Below are 25,891 nucleotides of genomic sequence, written 5' to 3' on the forward strand. Positions count from 1 at the left end.
CAGAGTGAGGGGGTGGGGGGGACGTCTCTCTGCGGGACACTGCATTGAAATTGTGACCCAGTTATGTAAGGATTCATGGGAATGTCCTAAAGTATGGACAGAACCAGTTTTCTGCACTCATATCTGCAGTGGAAAATAAAATGTGACTAAGGTAAATCAATTTGAAGGTCCAGTACATGTAAGTTTTTAACATGTAAATGTTTAATTTTTTTTTTTTTTTTTTTTACAATAAGGCTCAATGTTGATGCAATATAGGCTAGATGATAATGTAATTAGTTGATGAATTAGTATTCCTGGTGTAATGTAACATCAACAAACATGAACTAATAATAATTGACACAACTTGAAATGTCAAGAATGCATTATGTGTAAAATAATAACGGTTATGATGCTTGCAGGCATTATTTCCAAAGCCTCAAAACAAGTTCCCGTGTGATTTGACTCTGAAATATGCTAATATTGTCGCGGTAAGGAGAGGATCTGTATGTGAATGATTATGTAGAAATTCTTGGAAATGCTCCACCCTCATTTCATCTTAAAAAACAAAAACCTTTAGGTGAAAAAAAGTGTGATAGTAGGCTACACATACACAAAGGAAAAGTTGGTAGGCCTACATCTTTGAAAGAAGCCTGGACTTCATTTTATGTAAAAAATAAATAAATAAAAGATTAGACCATCCCTGCTGAGGGGGAAAACCGCTAAAACAAGCTAGGCTAGTTAGCTGGTTTAAGCTGGTCTTCCCAGGCTGGTTTTTAGAGGGGTTTTGGACATTTTTTGGACACCCAAACTGGTGTTCTGCTGGTTTTAACTGGTCTCCCAACTTGGCCAGGTAAGACAAACTAAAGAAAATGGCCAAAACCCCTCTAAAACCAGCCAAGCAGCTTGGGCTGGTTTAAGCTGTGTTGTGTCAGCAGGGGCTCTTGCTTTTGTCACTTGTGTGTTTATCAAGTTTTTGTCAGTTGATTCACACTTCCTTCCATCATACACACATCACTTCACACAGTCTTTGAACATAGCCTACTCAGGTTTGTCAATGTGATATGATTTTTTTTTTAAACAAAGGCTTTTGTGTTGTTAAAGTTGGAACAGATTTTAGTTCTGGCTTAAAGGATTTTGTTTTACAGCAATAAGACTTTATGGACTCCTGAAGGGAAACTCAGAGGAGTGAAACAGGTCCAGTTTTGTTCCATTATCGGCCCAGCACTTCTGCTATTTGGCAGAAACCCAGGATCCTTGAGGCCTCGTATACAGCCTCGAGAAGTTGAGCAAAACAAGGAAGCTCATGAGTTGTTAATACTGAGTAGTATGTCTTGCAAGATTGCAAACTATAAAACATGAAGTGTCATATTTCAGATTTCACTGCCAAGAGAGAAAGGAAAAACCACTGCAATAAGTATGTTGACATTTGAGCTATATCTGATTTCAGGATGCCACAAACTTCCTGAGAAAGCTTGGTTTTTCCACCAGGTCAAGGTCAGTTTTAAAAAGAAAATTCAGGCAGACCGTCCCATAACTCGAAAGTATACCATTGCTATGTTTCTTTGTCCCAGTCATTTTAGACACTTCCTGTGGAGAGTTTCCTCTCTCGAGCTGCTGCCTATGAGTTTTGTTTGTTTTTGATATAGCCTAATTTTCTTTGCCTAAATTAGTTTAAATACATCAACATCCCACCCTGGTGGTCTTGTATTATTCCCATTGCTATTGTTTTTTCCCCTCCACCCTATTTCCTTAGAAGAATACTTCAATTTAGCTCAATAATGCATTTTCCTGCCCTGCCCTGCCAACCTGCCCTGCCATTGGTTTGACAAACAAGAAGCCCCGCCTCCAAAACCATGCCATTGGTTGAGCCACTTTACAAAATACTTTAATAACTTTGATTGTAAATGAGTTTATCATAGAGGTTAATAAAATAAAATAAAAAGTAAAAGTATGTACGCAGAAAACAAGATATTAGCATACATGCTAAAATGTACTTAGCGTTGTTTTTAGCTTCTCTCTCTCTCTCGCCTTGTGGAAAAAGTACTTATAAAAAAACTATTTAGAAAAATAATACTACTTTCAATGAATAGGCCTCCTTAAGTGTGAACTGAATGTAATGTTTCGAATACTTATTGCATGTTACTTACTATTAAATGAAAACGTAGGCTATTATTGTTTAAATTTATATTAAGGCTAGTTGAACTCAATAGTGCTTTTTACCCACTTTTAGCACATTTAAAGTATATAAATTGCTTAATCAATAACACACTACAGTTAACATGATAAAGTAACATGTTACTTCGGTAAGCTATAGTAAAAAATCAAACATCAAAATTAGTTATTTACAGCATAGCAAAAGATTATGGAAACAGTTTTTTAAAATGTACTTTAAAGTAGCCTAAACATTTAAATTACATTGACATTATTGCAAGATGCAAAGTGTACTTAAGTTTAGAAAAAGTCATGAAAGTGTACTTTTTTTAAGTACGCTTAAATGTTTTTTTATTGATGTGCAATTATAGTGTTTTTTTTAAATAAAGTTCTACCTTTAAGATTTAAAGTACACATTCAATACACAATTAATCACACACATTTTCACAAGGGTGCATTTTACTTGTAGAAATTGTTAGCATTTTAAATGAGCCTTTTAACAGCAAGATGACACAATGTTCTCACTGGTCACTCACACAGATAAGACTTTAGTTGATATTAATTACATTTGTTGACAGTGTAAAAGTAGTCTATCTGTAAACTTTCACACTGGCTCAGCTGGAACCACGATGAGCTGTGGCAGCAGGGAGCCAAGAAGTGAGACAACAACCATTATCAGCTGAACATCATGAAGCCCGGCCAACCTGTGAACTATAGTCTGATCATGAGTGTTTATTCCGTCACAGAATAAGAGGTACAGTATCTGAGTATTTCTGGCTATATCCTATGAAACTAATTTACAAATCTATTTTATTTGCGTATTCAAAACTGTTGAAACACAGCTGTCATATGTCAGATAAAATGGAAGGATAAATCGAAACCTGTAGAGTTTGAAACTGACAAAAAAAATGTTAAAGGCAACAGCGCCTCCGTGAGGTCTTTAAAAGCCAGTGTGAGGAAGAATGCTTCCTGTGTGTGTGTGTGTGTGTGTGTGTGTGTGTGTGTGTGTGTGTGTGTGTGTGTGTGTGTGTGTGTGTGTGTGTGTGTGTGTGTGTGTGTGTGTGTGTGTGTGTGTGTGTGTGTGTATGTATGTATGTGCGCTAAAGAGGCATGTCGTTGCAAACTCCACTAACTAAAAGAACCACATTTTTTATATTGTTGAAGTAGATCATATCATGACTTTGTGTTTTGAGCATTAGTGCGTATATTTAGAGCCATTTGTGAAACCAGAAACAATTTACCTTGACTGTGGCTTAATGGCACAATTCATAATTAGGCTACTTCAAAATGTTATTATATTTATAAAGCATATAATATCTCCAAAACTATTATTTGAATCCAATATACAATTATTCATTGTATAGGCCCATTAGATTTATTACTACTTTTGTTATGCATATATAAAAATATATACTGTGTAACATGAAAAACATAAAAGTTTGTGTTTATATAATATATATATAATAGTGTGTGTGTGTGTGTGTGTGTGTGTGTGTGTGTGTGTGTGTGTGTGTGTGTGTGTGTGTGTGTGTGTGTGTGTGTGTGTGTTGTATACAGTCAAATATTAGTGCTGTCAAATCGATTAATCACATCTAACCTAAAAGTTGTTTATGTATTATGTGCATATGTGTGTATACACTTACATGTATTATATGAACACAAACTTTTATGTTAGATGATTAACCACAATTAATCGATTTAACAGCAGTAATATATGTTTAGAGTTAGAAAATATAAAGCTTGTTATGGATGAAATGAGAAGGAATGATGATATTATTAATGCTACAATTAATAATGATACTACTGTTGTTTTTTATTAATAAAAATACATTTTAACCTTCATACTTTCCTCATTTTCAGGTTTCAGGTTACAAAATTGAAAACATGACAACTAGTATCAGTTCATTATAATAACAAATAATTAATTATATTTATGCCATTATAAACTTATATAATCACAATATTACTTTTTGCCTTTTCTATTGCTTTATTCATTCATTCATTCACCAAAGGATGACCATTCAGGATTTAGAAGATGGTGGCTCCATGTCTTCAGACTATATTTGAAAATCTTTTAAACATAATTAGGGGGGAAAAAAACTGAAAAACTATATTGAGTTGCTTCAGATACCCAGACATTGTACAATGACCTGAAAGAATAAAAATACAAATGCAAGAGGCTGTTTATAATGGCTGTAAATAATCAAATTCTCAATAACATTAATCAGTATTGTAAAGTTTGTATGTGTTGCCCTCCGCTTAAGAAATGAGAGCTGGCCAGTAATTGATATCAAATTGTTAAATAACTTGTAATAAAGGCTAATATGAGGATATTTTGTCGTATGTTTTCAGGTTTCTGGTGTCACCAAGAGCAAGAAAAATGAAATGTCAGAGCCATTGTCTCGTGGATCACGTGGACACTCCCCCTGCTGGAGAACAAAATATAACTATTATGCATTGTTTATTATATAAATATTTTAATATTAGCCTATACATTTGATAACAGTCTCATCTAATTGTTTCAGCAAACGAATGTACTGGCCAACAAGACCAGTATTCACAATCGGAAAATGTACATTTTTAGAGGGAAATATCAAATATTATAGACCAGACATTACATTTTTAAACATTATATAAAAAAAATAAAAATAACACAAAATATTAAATATGTCACGTCAGACTAGTAATGCAAATCTTTAGAGGGTTCGCTATTTATTGTATGCATTCAAAATGGGCTATTTTATTGAAGAACAGCACGCATGCTCTGTACTGTAGGCTACATATGGATTTTGTCTGGAAATGCTGCTGATTTCAAGGCTCCATATTGAAATTGTGTTGTATTTCGTGAACACTGTTAGTAACTGGGTTAAATTAAACCGCGAGCATGTTTCCACAGGCAATTTTGTGTACAATGCATAACATATATTAAAGTTCTTTTGGCAAATGGAGTTAAGCCACACCTAGATCCTGCCCTATTTTCACAAAAAGGCACAAGCTTTTCTTCAGCTACGTTTATGTGTGTGCCGGTGCTGTTAGTACCCGGCTGTGTAACTTGATAGGGGGCATCGAGAGGGATAAGGGAATGTTGAGTTGCAATGGAGCAGAGTACGATACAGGTAAACTGAATTACAACTTTAAACTGTTACTTTGTTGCAGCTCAAGGCGCTCGGCGCGCGAGCTCGAAATTAGCTTTGTTTTTAAAAATTAAAATCCTATTATTTTTTAACCGCTGTTCCCGCGACACGTCGTAATATTTGAAGTTCGCTAAAATGCCGAATTGATTCCTATCCAATAAGCCAACGAAGACTTGAAAATATTGCCTCATATTTCGCCGAGAAACTTTTATTTGTTTCGAAATGTATTTGAAATTTCCTCGACGCGGTGTGTTTTTTGTGTGACGATTTATTGTTATATCAAGAGCGCGTGCGTTTGATATTTCGATTTTTTTCGTTAATGATTAATTTCTTTGTGTGTCGTGTTGACTACCTAGATTCTCCCTCTTTTGCCCCCCACCCCCACATTTCACATTTGCCAAGCAGATTTTGTTTTAATTTCTTTATTAAAAACGATACGAATCGAGCCCTCGATTTTAAAGGGAAAGCTGCATTGTTTATATTCACGATCTGTCGACACATTTTTCGATGAAATCCCGCGAATATTAAGCATGATTTTAAAATGAAACTTCTAGGAAGAGTTACACTTGGTGGAGCTGCTGATTTTATTTGAGACTACGAAGTTTTTTCGTCATGCTTAAGTTATTTGATCGTTACATGAGCCGTGATATTATTATTATTATTTTTAAATGTTGTGTTTAGCAACAATAACATCGTTTATTTTTTTCAATGCTTTTAATATTATTAAGATATTATTCGTGTTGGCTAGAAATGCTATGCTACAGCAGTACATTTTTGTCATGATATATGAGACTTTTATGTATGTGGCAGTAGGAAGTTGGCTGAAATATGTTGTTTCACGTATTGAGTGAATACCAGTATTATTAGCTTCAGAGAGCACCCGGATTGAGGATAGGCTGTTGTTTACACTGTTGTGTTTTTAAACGATAGTTTATAAAATATAAACGATTTCATCCTCATGATAAACAACTCTTGATATGAGTCATTTTTCATTATGCATGCGAATAAATCTAAACAATTTTGGGCTCAGTAAAAACTCCAAGGTCATTTTGGTTATTCTTTCGCAATCTTTCTCAAGCTCTCCATGTAATATTTTTTTTGTATTGGGATGAAACGCTCACTTAGGTGCTCGCTGGAGTATATAATATGAAAAGTTGACTGTCACAGACGTGTATTGTGGTTTAACTGTAAGACTAGTTCTCTTTTTTTACCAGTAGGCGCTCGACATGTGGACGCCGAGTGTTGTGGCTTCTGATTGGTCGGTTTTTCGGTGAAAATGTGGGTTACCGGTGGGGGTGGGGCGGGGGTGATTGACCCTCGTGAACGGGTCCTGTGATTGACATTGTTGAGTTAAAGTATTGAGAGTGTGTCATGCTCAGGCCACGTTCAAGAGGCAATGCAATATTACTATGGAAAAGGGATTTCAAGCAATGCTGTGCATGTACGAATTGTCCATTTACAAAATGCATAAGGATAAATAAAATAATTTCCATGTGCATATTGCATTATTTATAATTTTCACTCATATTGATACCAATAACACATTCCTCACAAAGAAAACAGAAAGGTCACCTAGAGTTAAAGAGCGTATTACTTTATAATTTGTCATTGTGTTGTTAACTATGTTTGAAAATAGTATGTAGTGCTGAAATAATAACTTAATAGTTTAAGTTCAGATATTTACCTCAAATTATATAATGTATCATAGATAAAACAATATATAGGCTTTCATTCATACATGCACCACCTTCGTAAAATATATATTTTATCAAATAATTTTGTTTCAGAAAAATTAATTCCATTTAGCCTTTTGCATTAGAACTTTTCAATTTTATCTGTTTTTATGATTTACTTTTTATGATTTATACTTTTAGTATGCTAATACAACAGCAATGCCATATTTTAATAACAACACAAATAATGATACTAGCCTAGTATTAAAACATTTGAATGTTATTAAAATAACATAAAATAATCAATTTAAACGCTATTATACATTCATGCTTACCAAAAATATGTTTTATCGACTGAATTATCGTCGGTATGTTGAAGATAAATAAATCAATCTTCATATGTATATACATAGTTCTTTACATAATTCGTTTTGTGATGTTCAGCGTAGCCTTCACATTTATTGTCCATTTGATCTAATATCAAAATATCTATTACCAAATGAATTCATTTTCTTTTATATAAATTAATTCTCATTTGCCCTTTGCATTACTTATAGCTTTATTTACCATTTTATCTGTTTTTTTTATTAATCTTTTAGTATGCTAATACAATACCTTTTTTAATAAGATATTACAATAACACTATTTTAATGACATTAAAATGTTTTAATATCAATTTAAAATAATATAGTTAAACACAATTCTACATTCATCCTTTTGACCAAAAACATGTTATCTTAACTGAATTATCTTCAGTATGTTGAAGATAAAATCGTCATACGTATACATTTCTTTGAATATCACAAACAAAAACATGAAATATTTAGTGTAGCCTCCCCATTTATTGTCCATTTTTAGTTCCAGAATGTTTTTATATATTGTATAGCCGAAAACCACATTTTGGCATCATCTCTGTGGAATTTTTACTGCACCTCAAATAATAGAAAAATCTTTGTGTGTTTCCATTGCTATCAGGCCATTCCTAAGTAGATTAATACATTGGAATGTGTTTTCAACAGTGGAAACTTTACCAAACAATTCTGAGTAGGTGACGTGAACGATTAGTTGATGTGTAATTTGCCCCGCTCTATAGTATGTTATGGGGGAGTTCGTGTCTCTGATGTTAAGCACCAAAAAAAATCGAGACATTGAATATTTGAGTGTTACGGCTCAGCTGATTTGAGAAGACCGCGACGCTTGCTGCTCAGATAATTTGAGTCATGTGAAGGCAAGGGTGTTTGCATGTGTGTGTTTGAGCTTCGTATGCATACATTTTCCACCAGAGCTCCGACTGTTATGAAGTGTTTGTGTAACGACGGCACTTCTATTTGCTTAAAATATCTGCACAGGAGCAAATTCCAAATGAAATGAATGAATTGAGTTGTTTTTTTGAAACCACAGACTGCTTGTGATCTTGTGCAACTTAACATTGTGTGCTCTGACTTGTTAAAGAGACGGTTCACCCGAAAATAAAAACTGTCATCATTTACTCAGCCTAGAGTCGTTCCAAATCTGTACGCGTTTCTTTCTTCAGCTGAACGCAAAAGAAGATATTTTGAAGAATGTCGGCAACCGGACAGTTGATGGACCCCATTGACTTCCATAGTATTTTGTTTCCTACTATGGAAGTCAATGGGGTCCATAAACAGTTTGGTTACCGACACTCTTCAAAATATCATCTTTTGTGTTCAGCTGAAGAAAGAAATGTGACTTGAGGGAGAGAAAATGACACCATTTTAATTTTTGCCTGAACTATCCCTTTAACACTGAAGGTATTTAAGATGTTTTCTGTCTTGTCTCATGTGCGTTCAGTCGTATGTTCATCCCTAACCTGTTTGCTTCTGTGCGCTCTTGTCTCGATCAGTGGTTAGGTGCTCCTAGCTGCCTTCGAGGCTCCTTTGCCTTTTATAAGTCAGTGGGTTGCAAGCAGGAACCCGGGGGTGCGACTCGGGTCTGGGAGCTCGGGGAGTTCTACTTCATGCGCTGTGGCCCTCAGGAGCCGGTGTGTATAGCGGAGGTCACGCTGCTGTGGGAAGATCAGACGCAGCGCCGCCTGCTGGCCAGCTCTAGACTCTACTTCTTACCTGAGGACACTCCGAAGGGCAGAGCGGTGGAGCATGGAGAGGTGAGAGAGACGAGGGAAAGATACAGAAATAACCTGTGGTTACCTAAGAGTGCATGAGCGCCACGTTACTACGTATTATCAGTTTGAATCTGGATATCCACATCGTTTTGTATAGCAATTTAACTGATTTTACAGTGTGCATATTTGTGTTGTAAACAATTTTACGCTACCGGATGTAAACGGACGCGTCGTTCCAGCCCTTACACACACACACACACACACACACACACACACACACGCACACACGCACACACACACATAAACAAACACGCATTTATCAGTGATGGTTGTAATGCATTTATGGCTGTGAAACAATTAATCGCATCCAGAGTATAAGTTTGTGTTGACATAATATGTGTGTGTGTACAGTGTATAATTTTTTTGTATATAAAAATGCATCCACATGCATGCAAATTTTTCATAATTAATATTAAACTATATTAAAAGGCTTAAATAAAAATCTTAAATATTATACATGCGTGTGTGTATTTGTATATACAAAATAATTATACACAGTACACAAACATATATTATGTAAACATAAACTTTCATTCTGGATGCGATGAATTGTTTCACAGCCATAATTGCATTACTAAGTAGTTACTGTAATTTAACTACTTTTCCCTTGAAAAGTAATTTATTTTACTTCTGATGTAATTGCATTAAATACTGTATAGAATAATTCTAGTTTAAAAAACTGGATTTAACACCAATATTTATTCCATAACTTCAAATCAAGACATGACCAAGTCGTCTTCACTGGGTGCCGACTGGCTCACTCAAGTGTTTTTTTATATTTTTTTATTGATAGGCAAAGTTCCTTTATGACTCTCGTGTCAAGTTATTTGACTGTTAAAGGGATAGTTCACTTTAAAAGTTTCTGTCATCATTTACTCACCCTCAAGTTGTTTCAAACCTGTATGAATTTCTTTCTTCTGCTGAACACAGAGGAAGATATTTTGAAGAATGTCGGTAACCAAACAGTTAACTGGTCCCATTGACTTCCATAGTATTTTTTTTTTCCTACTATGGAAGTCAACGGGACAAGTTAACTGTTTGGTTACTGACACAAACGCTTTTATTCAGAAACATGTTTACATGGAATATTTCAGAATGTATAACCTGAATGTATTTTAGATTTTCTATCTTATGTCAATTTAAAATGTTTTGTATAATAATTACAATTTTATAGATTATGATATCGACCTTGTGTTTGCCATGTAAATAGCCTCGATGCTTAAATGTAATAAACAAACATCAATGTTTAACGTCTAATGTTAAAATATGTTTCTAATGTAACCTTCTTCCTTTAAATACTCAATACAAGAATGATGGAATTTTATGTTATTTATTTGATAGAATTTTTAGGGTAAGTCCTTATGAAGTGTAAAAAAACAAACATTAACACAATTATTTTAATCTTTATTTTATTATTTTCACCTTTGATAATAAGAACCTTTAATAATTGTGCACCAATAATTATTTATGACTGAGCACCAAATCTGCATATTAGAATGATTTATAAAATATCATAAGAATTATTACCAAATGCTGTTTTTTGCCAAGTAGTTGCCAAGTAATCCAATGGTTGACAACAAACACATGAACTCTACAAGATTCTAAGAAAAAGTTCTGTAAAAGTTTTTATTGGTGCCTTCCTTATTAAAAACATTAATAGATGTATAGAAATGATGTGATAATGCTTATTAGGAACGTGCATCCCACATCACAGCTTTATGTAACTTTAAGTGTTGTCTCTTGAATGTGGCCTGAGAATGTAAAATCAAATCCCTCTTTCTGTGGTATACAAATGAAAAACTGAATTATTTAATGGACTCTTATTACTCTAAACATAGAAGGAAGAAGAGTTGTTGAATTGGTAATGAACATAAACTAGTTCTTTTATAGTTTATTTAGGAGAATCCAGTCATATGCGGACCAAAACTTTCAAGACTCCTCTCAGATTCGTTCTGAAGATTTGAAGATTTGCTGTAAGAAGCAGTCATGGCTAAACTAGACAGCATTTTAAACAAGGCCTCAATATCCCTTGTAATGTTTTACTTCTTCATAATGTGTTTAGAACAAAAGGCCATTTTGTAACAAAATAAGTGAGTAAGGAGAAATTCTAAAGCTTTTCAGAGTTTTCATTGTATACAATAGAATGTGAGAATGTCACATAGATAAGCATCTAAATGTCAACTGGGTTTTTACCCCTCTTTTTTTTCTTTTAAAGCAAAATTGGTTGGTTTTTGCCTGAGGTGATGCGTCTCTTAACTAGTGTAACGTAGGAAAAAAGGGAGAGGCTTCTCTCTAGCATTCACTGGAGTGTTAAAATACTTCAGGCCATAAGCAAAACCCGGTCCTGCCTGTAAGCTCACGTTTACTTTGCATTTCTTTGCACAGGATGAAGTCCTCGCTGTATCAAAAAAGATTGTAGTCCGAGTGGAGGATCTGGTGAAGTGGACTTGTCAGGAACCGCCACAGTGGAAGCACTGCAGTCCAGACATTCACGGGCCGCTGATAGGGTCTGAAGGGTCACATGATGCTAGTTCTCCACAGGAGGGAAAAACGGAGAGTGACGGTGAGTAATGAAAAATCCTGAACTGCATTTTTGTTTCTTAATGAGTAAGGACGGTCTGAAAAGCAGGGCAGACACAATTGAAAAGTGTATCAGGGTCCTGCTTTATATTAGGTGTCTTTAAAGTTTGATACAATGTACTCATTGTGTTCATATTGTATTGCAAAAGACTTGCTGCTATTGCGGTGGGATATGGGTAAGGTTAGGACAGGTTTATGGGTGGGTTAAGTACAGTGTGATTATAGATGTAATTACATGCAGGTATTTTTAAAATATAAGTGCAATGTAAAAACATGTACAAGAAGTGCATTGCATCAAATGTTCAATTTAAATGTTAATTACCTGGTAGTTAGACGCTTAATATAAAGTGGGTCCTTTATCAGCTTGGCTCAAGAATATTAATTGTGTTGTCTTGTAATTAATATTCAACAGGCCCAGGTGTCTTACCTTATTTGTTGTGAGGCAGATAGACATGAATGTTGACTAATACTTCATCAAGAGTAAACAAAATGCATAAAATGAAAAATTCCAGTGACGCATAGTTGTGATCGTTTTTTATATTTATTTATTTATATACACACTGTGAGTAAGTACTATATAAGTACTTATAGTATTTATACATATTTTGAATTGGCTTTTATTTGAATATTTTCACTTTTTAGTTTTGGTAATTTTGTTTGCTTTTGTCATTTTTATGTATATATTATTTATTTATATTTACCTTTAATTCTTTATTTCAGTTTTTATTTAGCTTAAGTTGAAGAACTAAAATCATGGGAGTTTTATTTGATTTTTTTTTTTTTCCTTTTAAGTTGATCTAATTTTGTTTATTCCCGCTTTATTTCGATTAACCAACCATTTTTTATAGTTTAAGTTTTGGTTAATAACTGCAAAATCGCAAAGTACATCTTGCCTTATTTTCTTAATAAACTTGTATTGCTTGAGTTCGGCTTTTGTCAGGAAGTGAATAAAGAGGAAGGCTTATGAAATTGTCCATTGTGTCTGTTTTTCAGCCTAAAGCCAACTGAACGCACATCACATTATAGTTAAGTATAAGTAAGAGTGAAATGTGTGAATAGAAACTTGTAGGCAGCATTTTGTGAGATTGTGATAGAATAGAAATGACATTTAAAAGTTTACTATTTTAAAATAAAAACAGAGCTACTTTTAATTTCAGAGGGGACCCGAAAGTGAATCTTTTTCAGATTATTGTGGTTCATCTTACAAAAATGTCAAATTGCCTTATTCATAATATTTTGCAAACAGAACCCTGGAGTGTGATAATATAGTCGAGCCCAGGGATTGCAGCTAATATTGAATATTATATTCAATTTAAAATATATTTAGTATATCTTCTATTTAAATATATCGTGTTTTTTGTGGGGGTTTTTTGCACGTGAGCATTAAAGCTGTTGTGAGGGTGTTGTTGACACTGGTACTGATCATTATTTGAACGTAGGCTAATGTGTGAACTGACAGTTGTTTTGTTCTCTTTCAGTAGAGTCTCTAGAAGTACAGCAGAAGGTGAAGGTCCTCAGTTACCCCCAGTACTGCCGCTTCCGGTCCCTTCAAAGCCGCGTCCCGGATCAGGCTAGCTGCCCCGGTCTGCAGGACCCCCATTTGCTGGCTCTGGGGGGAATAAAAGTGGCCCTCCAAAACACACGAGTCCTCTACTGTCGGGATACCTTCAACCACCCTACTCTAGACAGCAATGCTAGCATACTGACACAGCTCGGTGAGTAATACACTCTTGTTGGGTTGTGACCGGGCTTGGTTAAAAATATAGATTTTTCTATTTTAATCGATTCTCATTTTAATGAACCCCAAGAATTAGGGATGCACCGAAATTTTGGCCTCTGAAAATGCGTGTCTGTAAAGATGAACAGAGCACCAGCTTGTCTGTCACGGACCCATTTTTCACCGCGCCCCAATTAATCGGGCTCGATATTAAATGAATTCGAATCATGATCATTGTGTGTCAATACCCAGCCCTATTATCCATAAACGTTGCTGTGATGTGGCACGCTAATTCAGTTGTCAAACATGTAGACAGTTAACTAAATTAAAGACAACCAAAATGACTATTAGATCAATTGGGTGCTAAAACACAGTGTACATCTTAGGTAAAAGGCTGATTTGTGAGTTTTAGGGTTTTCAAAAGTACCGGTACTTCAGTACTAAGTCGTTACTTAAACTTTAAATGCAAAACGGCACCAGCCTTTCTACAGTACCAGTAGCACCAAGCACCGAGTCAATCCGTTACCTTGCATGCATATTTGTGCAAGCGCTCTGGTAAGACCGTCAAAGGTTTCTATTTACAATGTGATTTTGCAGTATTGAACTTTTTAGCTAATCACAGTAGGGCTGCAACAACGAATCGATAAAATCGATTATTAAAATAGTTGGCAACGAATTTCATTATCGATTCGATGTCGCGTGACGTGGATTTGAGTATATTAAAAAAATTAGTTGAGCGCGGAGCGGAGCAGAGCTATGAGGCGCCTGACTGGACAAAAGCGAAGCGAACTCCGCGAGCGAGCCACACACTGCGCGAGAGAGGCCGAGTGTGTTTGCTCGCGAGTGTGCGCAGAGAGACCGAGTCTATCTGCGCGCGAGAGAGACCGAGTGCGTCCCAGAGCGCGCAATAGAGACTGTATAAAGCCTTGTTTATACTCGACACGTCCGCACGAGCGCGAGTCTCTGCTGACTGCGTTTATACTTGACGCGCTCGCCGTTGTGCTATTCTGTGAAACTGTGCTATTCTGTCTGCGCGCGAGTGTGTTTGCGCGCGAGCGACAGAGCGCACCGAGAGACCGAGTGTGTCCGAGCATTTGTAAATTGGTACATAGTAATATATATTTACTATATAAGAGACATGGAAGTTTGATAAATGGACAACAATAATCCTACCACTAAATTGGCAGACTGATTTGAATCAGATAGATAGAAGATGCAAACACTTTCTTGTCTGTCCCAAGTACCATTACAAGGGGAATATTTTTTTTTTTCCCACAATTTGAAGCACTGAATTTTTCATTCTTTACTCTAAATGAATGAGAGAAACTTCCCTATATGCTCGGAAAGGATGAGCTGCAAAATACACACCATACGAGGTGGTCAATCCATTGTATTTTTTTATGAATGTGTGCGTCTGTGAGTGAGCGTTTGTGCGTCTGTGAGTGTAGTGTAGAGAACAAGTTCTGACGTTTAACCAAATCCTGTTAAGTTTTCTGATTTGTATTTTTCTTTATTTTTTAAAAATGATTTATTGTTCTGATAGCTCAGGTCCCTTAAACAAAAATAAACCTCTTTTTGTGCACTTTAAAAAAATTCTATATATTTGGCAGATGTAAAACACGTGTATGTTTTTTGTGTTAGTCAATAAAAAAAACAAAAATATTACTTTGACAGCTCAGGGATGTTCAAGGAGCCGAGCCTGTTTGTGCACTTTCTGAAGATTTTTTTTTTTTTTGCACTGTGAATTTGCACTGTCAGTTCTGTTTTTGAATAAAGGGTTGGAAATGAATGCTTTTTTATTTATTTATCTTTTATCTGATTAATCGAAAAAATAATCGACAGATTAATCGACTATTACAATAACCGTTAGTTGCAGCCCTAAATCACAGACACGTTTGTTGAGTGCATGAACGTAATGGGCTTAGTCAAAATAAGTTAGTTAGTCTGGCTCAATATGCCAGAGTTTGCACAGTGTGAGCTCCAAACCACCAAAGTATAAAGATGTAAATAACAGATTAATTGTGCAGTATTCAGTCTGTGAGCTTGCACTGTGGCTGAACTGAAGAGATATCAGTTTCACTGATTATAAAGGAAGTGCTCTTTGTTCGCTTTCTGTACATAACCCATTCATCGTTTTTCATGCTGCTAAGTACGCACCGCAAAGCATAATAAAATGCGGGACTAAATTTGAAATTGGGATGTTTGACAACAGATGGTACAACAAAAAAATCCTGGTATCTCAAAATAAATCTGTGCATAAGTTTCATTGTAAGTGCAGTTGACCTGCAGGTTCTGTTACCTGTCAAGTTTCTTCAATTTTAAATGTATTGCTAACTTTTAATTAAATGTTTTTGGTGCAAAGTTTATATAACTGTACAATATTTGAAGGCTACATACTAATGTTTTAATTAGGCATGCACCAATGTATCGGCCAATAACCGGTATCAGCCGGTTAACTATTTTATCCATCGGCCAAATTTAGAGCTGTTCAAGAAAATGAACGCATTAACAGTTACACACCGATAAAGCAGGCTCTGTCTGACCCTACGAATCACCCGTAGTTCAAGCCAGGGTTGCCAGGTCCACGTTTTTTAATCGTTCTGTTACTTCCGATAAGAAAAGACTCTGCTTTAAAATGATGTCCCTTTTATCATGAAAGTAAAAATAATTATTGGCGTTTTGATGCTCTTAAATGTGAAGTTACAGATCCCTGTTGCGTAGTTAAAGCAACCGTGCGACGCACGTTATGTCTTCCTCTATAATACATGTATAGAACAAATTAAAAAAGCATGGACATCAAAAGGTATGTTGAACGAGATAGTACAACTTACCGCTCTAGTGTTTCAACCTTGGAAAGAAGTCAATAAACCGGCTTGTGAACAATGCCACTTGATGTTCCGTTAAATGTAAAGTTAGCTAATGTTCACAGTTCATTAGTGCGCTATAAAAAACCCTAGAGAGGCGCTTATTTACTGTGAATTATACATGTATGTTTGAATAAATTAGTCATGAAGACACGTTTATGAAAACTACCTTATATGTAAGTGAGCTGGAGCTTATTTACTGTTAATTATACATGTTTTTGAATAAATTAGTCATGAAGACGCATGTTTATGAAAACTACCTTATGTGCAACTGAGCTGTGTACAAACATTTCAGTTGTTATTTTAGTGTGATTGTTATATCTGAAAATACATTTCACCTCTAATATTACAGTAATGTACCAAATGAGAGGGTTCCCTGTATAGTTTAGAGCATTAGTTGGGAGAGCTTTTTTTTATTTATTTTTAAGAAAATCTAACTATCGTTATTGGCAGATAAAAAAAATCGAAATCGGTATCGGCAGAGGAATTTAGTATCGGTGCACCTAGTTTTAATGTATTATTTACTTATCTTTGATAGCATTAAAAATGAACCAATTTCATTTATTTAACTTTTTAAATTTTCAAAAAGTAAAAACGAATATTAAAACAAAAAAGCTACAATGTTTTTTGCTCTGGTACTAAAATTGGTGCAGACAACCGTGAAATTTGACTGGTATAGGTACTGTGACAACCCTACAAACACAATATGGTAACACTTTACAATAAGGTTAATTTATTAAACATTAGTTAATGTATTAACTAACATGAACTAACAATGAGCAATACATTTCAGTATTTATTAATCTTTGTTAATGTTAGTTAATATGAATAAAGCTGTTCCTTGTTTGTTCATGTTAGTTCACAGTGCATTAACTCATGTTAACAAGATTTTGATAAAGTATTAGTAAATGTTGAAATTAACATTAACAAAGATGAATAAATGCTGTGTAAGTGCAGTTCATTATTAGTTCGTTAACTAATGTAGTTAACTAATGAACCTTATTGTAAAGTGTTACCCACAATATTTACTGAACTGAGAAATACTTGCAGGCTACCTGCTCTTTTTTGATGTAATTCATTCACATTAATATTTAACTAGAAAGGACTGTGTTAAATATTGTATTAGTTTGTACTTTATTAACATTGAGAAAAGTGGAATTTCACTTGTGGTATTCCTGTAGAAAACCCTAATATGTAAATGAAATGAAATTAAAATGTAAATGTAATATGTATTATGTATTCTCTTACAGTATTTTAGGCTGTTTTATTAGTTGTATTTCATTGTGCTAATGGCACTGAGATCTTTAATAATATCCAGACTACACACTACAGGAAAGAATCAAATGGGACTGTTCACTTGTTTTGTAAAATGATTTAGCATGTTATGACAAAACAAAAAGCCAAATAAAGTGAAGTACTGTTGCCTAAAGATGATATATGTTTCTGTCCCAGGATGCTCCTCTCTCAGTCTGAAGGGGAGACCTCGTAAAAGAAAGGGCAGAGATGGCCAAGGATCCGATCTGCAAAACAATAACCATTTATCAGAGTCATGGATGGAAAGAATGAAGGTATGCTGTGGAGTTTGCTACTCAATTTGTTCTATAGACGTGTTTATGAATACAGATCTGATGGCCAAACAGGATGTTTTAAGATTTTGAACAAATAGTGAAGAATACTGTGATGTCACTGAGGGCTTCCTGTTTTGTTTTAACTTTGAGATCTTGACTTCCTTTCACACCATTTGTGACACTGTTTGCCAATTTTATCATAAAGTTAGGTTTAAAAAGAAACAGGGTACAAATATATATCATATTCTATGAAAGAGTTAAAAGCCATTTAATAAACAATCCTGATCATAGATTAATCAACAATTGAAAAAAAAGGTTGATAATACTTTATTAAAAATACTTTATTTGAGAGCACTGTGGTATTCGATGATTCTAACTACGATTTCCAATAATAAATATTGTAAGGGGAGTAGCTAGTTAGCCAGGGTTGGCAACTTTTGAGTTTAGCTTGGAGCGAGATTTATTGTTTTATTATTATTTATTTTTTAAATATATACATATATTCATTAAATAAATATAATTATTATTGGGGGTTGTATTGTTGTAAATATTTAGCGTTAACATGATGCTGAAGCTTCACAATATTTGAATTGCACTTAAAGGATAATTCCGGTATTTAACACCTTGAGTCTATATTGTAGTTTGTTTTGGATGAACAAGAGTGGTGGACAACATTTTTTTGACTCCTCTCTCGAGTTTTTGACTATAATAGAATTGGCCATGGACCCATTTAACATTGGAGTCAATGGGCATGTCCGAAAATGTCATTAAAACAGCCAATAATGTTCGTTTACAAAACTGTTAAACTCACCGAGTGGTTAGTGGTGTTCGTTGATGATTATAAACAATATATCGTCGCAATATATGATTCCAATCCGTTTATTTTGCTATAGTGGAACTATTTTTTCAGACACTTCACAACTGTGTAACTTCCGCTCAATATTTGAATCTGAAGCGTTAGCGCACTCCCGACCACTTGATGGCGATAACTGATGTTTATGTCTCGCAAGGACACTCACGGTCACAGTCGAGTTCAACTTCATATTACAAGTAACAATTAATGAAGGTTTTGTTTGTTTATTTCGCTTACTCTCCCGGAGCACAGTTGCTCTGCTCGCTAGCCTTATGAGAAACGGAAGCGAGCAAAAAGACTACATCGACCAAATGTAAACAGCCCCCTTTCCGTTTCCGGTAGCACATTTATATTAACGAGCACTCAGTCCTTCAACAGAATTCAATGGGATTTTACAAAATGACGAATAAAACACGACAGAAACTGTATTTCGCAACACTTTTTGTTTCTGGAACATCAACTAACATCACTAATCACTCGGTGAGTTGCACAGTTTTGAAAACTAATGTTAAAGGCTGTTTTAATGACATTTTCGGACATGCCCATTGACTCCAATGTTAAATGGGTCCATGGCCAATTCTTTTATAGTCAAAAACTCGAGTGAGGAACCATTGTCAAAAAAATGTTGTCCACCACTCTTGTTCATCCAAAACAAACTACAATATTAACTCAAGGTGTTAAATACCGGAATTATCCTTTAAGAATAACAGTAAAATGCTGCAAAAAAATTCTTACACTTAAAAGGCGATTTTACACCTTTACAAATCTTCTCTTGCGCATGCAAATTTAATTTACGCTTGCAAACTTGTGTACACTTTCACAAATCTTACCCTGTGCATGCGATTATTTATGGCATCATATCACCTTCATAGTAGACCTCCTGGGAGAACTAGGTTTCTGCTGGAAGAGGTGTTAGTGAGGCCAGTAGGGGGTGCTGCTACCCTGGGGTCTGTGTTGGTCCTAACGTCCCAGTGTAGTGATGGGGACACTATACTGTCAAAAAGATCGGGTGAGATGTTAAACTGAGGTCCTGACTCTCTGTGGTCATTAAAAATCCCAGGGTGTAACCCCGGCATCCTGGCCAAATTTGTTCATTATGGCCTCATAATCATCCCCATATACTGTTTGGCTTCATCACTGTCTCCTCTCCACCAGTAAGCTGGTGTGTGGTGGGCGTTCTGGTGCAATATGGCTGCCGTCGCATCATCCAGGTGGAAGATTCCCCTTCTATGTAAAGTGCTTTGAGTACCCAGAAAAGCACTATATAAATGTAACATTATTATTATTAAAGGTTAAAATTAACAACTCAAATTAATTTTAGTTACCCTTAGGGATGCATGATAAATTGCCCACCATGTCAGTATCTGCTGATATGTTAGTTTTTTTTTTTATATAATCTTTATCGGCCTGAAAAGAATTTTCGGAAAAAATATATATTTATTAAAGCCCATAAATAATGTATTAGTTCCTTCAACTGAGATGTTTTTGAATTGCTTGAAATATGATTGGAAATCACTTAGAAAATGGAAAACACAGACGATGTAAATGTTGCACTTAACTGTCATGTAGGCTATATAAAATTATAATGAGAACATTATAATAGTGTGCTTGGGACATGGCTTATTAATGGTGAGACTTTTGTCTTTGTAATCCACTCTCAAAAATTATATTTACCATATCTAATTTACCATTAGATTTATCAGCCAATATATAATTTATCAGCTTTCAAATATAAATAATTATTGGTTATCGGTATCGGCCAAAAATGTTATATCGGTGCATCCCTAGTTACCGTGTAAATCTGCTTTGTGTGCACAAATACTGTTTCTCGCAGGTGGGGGTCAGCAGCTTATATACAGTGACCCTGCATGATGTGGGGATTGGTACAGACTGGTTCAATCAAGAGGTTGCAGGTCTTCATTGGTTTAATTCAAACCCATACCTTGTAAAACCCATACCTTGTAAAACCCATACCTTGTCAATACGTGTGTTTGACTTCATGCGGTGCTCTCACGATTCTTGATGTCATACGCCAAACAGTATGTGCAGCACATTGACTTTTTTTTAATTTGGCGTGAGATTTACTTGGGCAGCGTGAGACAGAGCATGAAAGCGTGTGTCACGCCAAATGTGTGAGTTGGCAACTCTGAGTTTAGCCAATGTTAGCTAACATTACCTATCCCGCTAGCTAGCCAGCCTGCAAAACTTCAAAACAGCTCTGCATGCTGGGTAGAATTAATTATTTTAAAAGTTCATGCTCAACCTCAAGCTCATGGCTCATCTTTAAAAGTTTTTAATTGGATTTTAACTTCCAAAACCTGATAGGTGTGGTCACATTTACCGCTTTTGGTTGAATTTTGGGGGAAAAATCCAGACATTTTAATAGAAATCCATTGGACATGCGGATTTGCCACGTTCACCAGGAGAAAGTTGCTCGGTCTGAGTGACTTCTGCACGAGCTGTGATTCATACATCGCTACACTATTGATAGGAAATGTACCTTTTATTTGCTCACAACATTTTCTAATGTGAATGTTCGTGCCTTAATGTTTTGATCTGTTGCTATTAATTTGTTATTGTAGGAAAGATCTTCTAATGTGTTGTAACTTTTTTTTTTTTTTCCTGTAGGAGAATGTGATGGGCAGTGTGGAGATGCATTGGGATGGGAACTGGCTACCACATCCAGAAGAGCAGCTCTTCCTGGATCAGCTATTTATCTTTATGGAGCGGAGGGGTTCCCCTATAAGCAAAGTTCCCAACCTGGGTTTCAAAAAGAGTATGTATGCATGAGTGCTTTTACATGTGAAAAAAATTGAGCACCAGTCACTTACTATAATAATTTCTCTGTCGTATTTTCCACCTTAACTTATTAATTAACCAAGCCGTTTTCCTATTCGCCCACAGTTGACCTTTTCCTCATGTATTCAGTTGTAAAACGACTGGGGGGATATGAGAGGGTAAGTTTGTCATGTCGTTTCATTACTTGGCCCTGCTGAGTAAGCTGTAATCCATCATAACGGAATGAAAGCATTAGCGGTGAGCTCAGTAGTGTGAGTCAGAACCATTGTCCTCCCCATCGCCTGCAGGTGACATCGCACCGTTTGTGGAAGACCGTGTACAATGAGTTGGGTGGAAGCCCAGGCAGCACCAGCGCTGCCACCTGCACAAGGAGGCATTATGAAAGGTGAGCGTGAAGCTCTGATTACAGACACAATTAATTCCTGCTGCTTCAGAGGGCTTTTCCCATCTAACTGAATGCCCATTTCCAATCAAATTCTAGGCTGATGCTCCCTTATGAACTGTATGTAAGGGGAGAAAACCCAGAACTTGGCAAGCCCAGAGCTACATCTTTCTCACCCACTACCATCAAACAGACTGTACGCGGCAGAGGGGTGTCAAACAGCCCAAAAAAGAATGCGGTTACAAACCAGGTGAGGGTTTTATTTTCTATAGCACTGGAAAAGGGAAATGCTGACCCTTTTTTCTCAATAAGATGAGCTAAACATAATGTTTAGTCCATATTAGATCCAATTATGGTTTAAGAACCATGCTTTGTTCATACATTTGTCTGATATACAATATGCCACACTACTGTAGAAAAAACTATTTAAATAATTGTGTAGCAACCTCAAACAAAGCTCCGAAAGGTTTGAGGTCACAAATTTGGGTAAATCCAGTGATTTTCTTTATTCTCAAAAACGCTTGCTATATCATCCCAGTACTTTGTAAGCTTTGTTTTCAGACCGACTAATAAAATGAGCATAACTAAGATTACCTTTCTTTGCCCTACTACTTTTTTTAGGCCTCACCGCCAGATGGTGTTGTTGTTGTTGTACGGAAAAGAGGAAGACCACCTGGAAAACGCAATGCTAAAGTTCTGGCCAGAGGCAGAGTTGGAAGACCGCCCTTGCATCCCAAACCTCCCTCAGAGCAACCAGAAAGACCCCATCAGGAAATCGTGCAGCCATTGACTATTTTTCAAGAACTGAAGCTCACCAACCATCCTCATGGCCAAGGTCTATCTCTTGTACCCTCTAATACGGTGCTCCACCAACCCGTGCTGGGACGAGATGTGAAGACGGAGACTGTAGAACCTCAAGCTCCCTCTTTTCTGTCAGTTCCTTGCAAGTTACTGGCAGGTGGTTCCCTTGAAGGATTCAGTCCCACTAAAGGACTGTGTCCTTTGGACCTCTTTAGAGCCCGTCTCGGCCTCAATGGAGTGAGTGCTCATGAGGTAGCTCCTCAAGATTCTTCTACGCCCCACCAGACAATTGTGGTCCATCAGCCCAAAGTCAGTACACCCGAGACCCCTGAGAGTCTCCAGCACCAGTGTTCAGGGTGTAGTTTGGATGCCCCGTCCCAAAACGGAGGACTGGCCATGACCAGAGCTCCTCTGCCCCCTCTTAGGATCCTTCCGCTTGACATCGGCTGTAGCCTACAGTTGCGTCAACTGATGCGCACCCGTCTTGGCTCGACACACATGAACACCTTCACCAAGAGACTTTCTGAAGTTCTGGCTCAGGATCTTGGCAAGACCTCCCAACCCAACGGGAGTGCACCTCAAGATCAATCCCTTCCACTGAACCTGAGCAAGAGAGCCATTACCAAGAGGTCTTCTGGAGACATGGAGTTCACAGAACTGCAAGGCCGGGATGTCCAGTCTATGACCAAGAGACCAAAGGTGGAAACTGAGGATCTCGGAGCATCTCTAAAGTGGAATGGCATGTCCTTTCTGGTGCCTTTGAACCAAGATGAGCCAGCTGATCTTAGTTCGCCTAGCAGGGCCAGAGCTTTAGTTCAGGACAGGACCAATGTGGCTTTGACTCTTCCCGAAGCCTCTTGTTTCTCTTTAGTACCCAAATTGGATGTCCCCCTTGAAAATCCCTACAGTATTGGTGCTTCCCCTGACTCTCTACCTTGTATTTATCACATGAATCAAGGGGAAGACAAGACCAGCGTAAGCACAGTGACAGTTAAGAAAGAACCAGAGAGCGCATCTCTGGATCCAAATCTAGAACCTCAATCAAACAATGACCTCTACTCGCAGTGTGTACCTACTGATGATATCAAAGAGTCGGATGCAGTTTCCTCTCTCAAAGTACTCTCTAGTTCCCTCCTTTCGAAGCCATCTAGCTGTTAGCATGCAGGCATGGGAGCGTTACTAACTCTTGCATACTTTATCACTCCTCTCTGCTCTGCCTTTCTTGCAAACACGTTTGTGTCATGTATGATCAAAGAGACAGTTCTCCAGATGCATTGCGATCTGCTAATTACCTGCTTTTAAAACACTACTAAACTTTGAACTGATGCAGGTGGCCATGGGTTTTTACCAAAGATAAGGTGCCTTGAACTTGATTATTCTATATTTTAGTACTTTTTAAGTTGAAACGTATGCTGTAGATAGTGGATCATCAAGTGGCCAGCCAATAAAGGACATTTAATATGACTCATGGAGCATTTGATTTCTTTGAAAAAAACAAATACAGGTATTTAAGAAAAACATGGACACAGAATCTGGGTCTGGTTACTGTTGGATCCAGATATGAAAAACATTGGGACATCATTGCAGAAGATTTGGTCAGCTACTGTACTTTTTCCTTAGGCATGAATTGCTTTGTTTATAAATGGTCATTTGTTTTTGTTTTATGATGAAGCAGTGTCATTTTGTGGGTGTAGGTCATACACTCAGTTATTATTTATGTTTTACACCTTATCTAGGTTCTTCTTTACTGTTCTTTGGCAGTGTGAATAATTTTTTTCTCTTCTCTTTGTGTATTTGTTGAACCTTGCTATTTAAGAAATGGGCTCCATATGACCTGTGCTGGATCTTATCATATTTTCCCTTGCTACTTATTTTTAGAAACAATGTACTGTATTGTGCAAATGGTATGCATATTTTGGGTCCCAATGCAAATTCTTTTTGTTTGTTTTTCTTTTATCATTTAAAAATGCATTTTAATAACATATAGTCATATATTGTAGTTAATTACTATTTGTGTTCCTGATAAACCATCGAATGGTTTACCATAGACATCATTGATTATGTGTTTACAGAGAGACTGTTGTGAGAAAATGGGTAACTTAATTTGCTTTTCACTCCTCCTAGACCGACCTCTTGATGCAATGTATTTCACAGGTTTACAGATGACAAATTATATTTAATAATTTTCACTCGGTTTGCTAATGATTAATTACGTGTGTAAAACACATTTGTATGATCATTCTTTATTATTCTGTTGGTTGTATTTTTCTTTCATTTAATTTATGTACTTGAAAGGCAGCCAAACAGAACGCTAATCCCTATTTAATGTTCTATAAACTGTTGTAATACCACCAGGATAAAAATAATTATGATTTTTTTTCTTTTCTTATTTTGCATGCTATGCTAATGGAACATGGACTCAGTGACAGATTGTCACTGCAGACATGTTTAAACACTGAATATTTATAATAAAAAATTATGTACTTGCATGCTGTTATTTTAATTGCTGAAAGATTCTTACACTTTAAAGGTATCACATAATTTAAAATTTTACTGTAGTAACTATAGCTATTGTAAAATAAATTATGTGATCTTTTAAAGTGGCAGAAGCTTTGTCATTTCGTTTATTTATTTGACAGTGGGGGCTTTCATGTAAATGGTCATTCATGTAAAAAACAATTTTTGACGAGTAAAAACGAAGTGAGGCTTAATGTGTTCAGTGGATTATAGCCTTTTGTTAAAAAATATTTCGAGTGTTCAGCTGACAAAACGCCTTTCTAAAAACTTCAAGTAGAGATGTGAGCTTTGAAAATTGGATGTGATCTAGTACCTTTTATACGGCGCATGAAGACGGTAAATCTATCCCTCACAGCCTTGCTTTCATTTGCGTAAAATTCAATATGGCTTCTTGCCTATTTAAGGTCTCCTGCGGGATTTAATCTTAGTAATATATGGTCATTTTTTAAAGGGGAGGGCACTCAACTTTCTGTTGCAGCAGCCTGTGGCCACCAGGGTGCGATATCATCTCGTGTTTAAAGGCCATCCAATAACCTCTTACCGATATTGAACTTCCAAACATAAAGATTAACACATTTTCAGGCCTAGTCAACATTTGCTACAAAGCTGATTTGTCCGTGGGGAATTTGTATACATTTCTAGACCAGTGCCTAGAATCAAACTAGTCAAATTTGACTGTCAATCTAGAAAGTAGCTGTCTTCAGATGAGACAAAATACTAGACGCAGTCT

At 36.2% G+C, this 25,891-nt stretch overlaps 1 protein-coding gene and 1 long non-coding RNA gene across 3 annotated transcripts; one reads left to right on the top strand and one right to left on the bottom strand.

Moving 5' to 3' along the window:
- Positions 1 to 5,124: 5,124 nt before the first annotated feature.
- Positions 5,125 to 25,131, top strand: LOC306984343 (uncharacterized protein). 2 transcript variants are annotated; one of them, XM_079585629.1, is made up of 10 exons: positions 5,125 to 5,246; positions 8,802 to 9,062; positions 11,466 to 11,643; positions 13,139 to 13,375; positions 17,694 to 17,809; positions 21,291 to 21,438; positions 21,567 to 21,619; positions 21,749 to 21,846; positions 21,943 to 22,093; positions 22,465 to 25,131. In XM_079585629.1, the coding sequence occupies exons 1-10, from the start codon at positions 5,226 to 5,228 to the stop codon at positions 23,800 to 23,802; spliced, it is 2,601 nt and encodes an 866-aa protein (XP_079441755.1). In that variant the 5' UTR covers positions 5,125 to 5,225; the 3' UTR covers positions 23,803 to 25,131. The 2 variants fall into 2 exon arrangements, with proteins under 2 accessions (XP_079441755.1, XP_079441756.1); XM_079585630.1 differs by having other exon boundaries at positions 13,142 to 13,375.
- On the bottom strand, positions 17,509 to 25,528 carry LOC306984344. Its single transcript, XR_013794524.1, has 3 exons — positions 25,475 to 25,528; positions 19,493 to 19,655; positions 17,509 to 17,761 (listed from the first exon to the last, which is right to left on the bottom strand). It is a non-coding gene; the product is annotated as an uncharacterized lncRNA (long non-coding RNA).
- Between the last annotated feature and the right edge of the window lie 363 nt (positions 25,529 to 25,891).

The sequence above is a fragment of the Phoxinus phoxinus genome (assembly GCF_949152265.1).
Source record: "Phoxinus phoxinus genome assembly, chromosome: 17".
Lineage (NCBI taxonomy): Eukaryota > Metazoa > Chordata > Actinopteri > Cypriniformes > Leuciscidae > Phoxinus > Phoxinus phoxinus.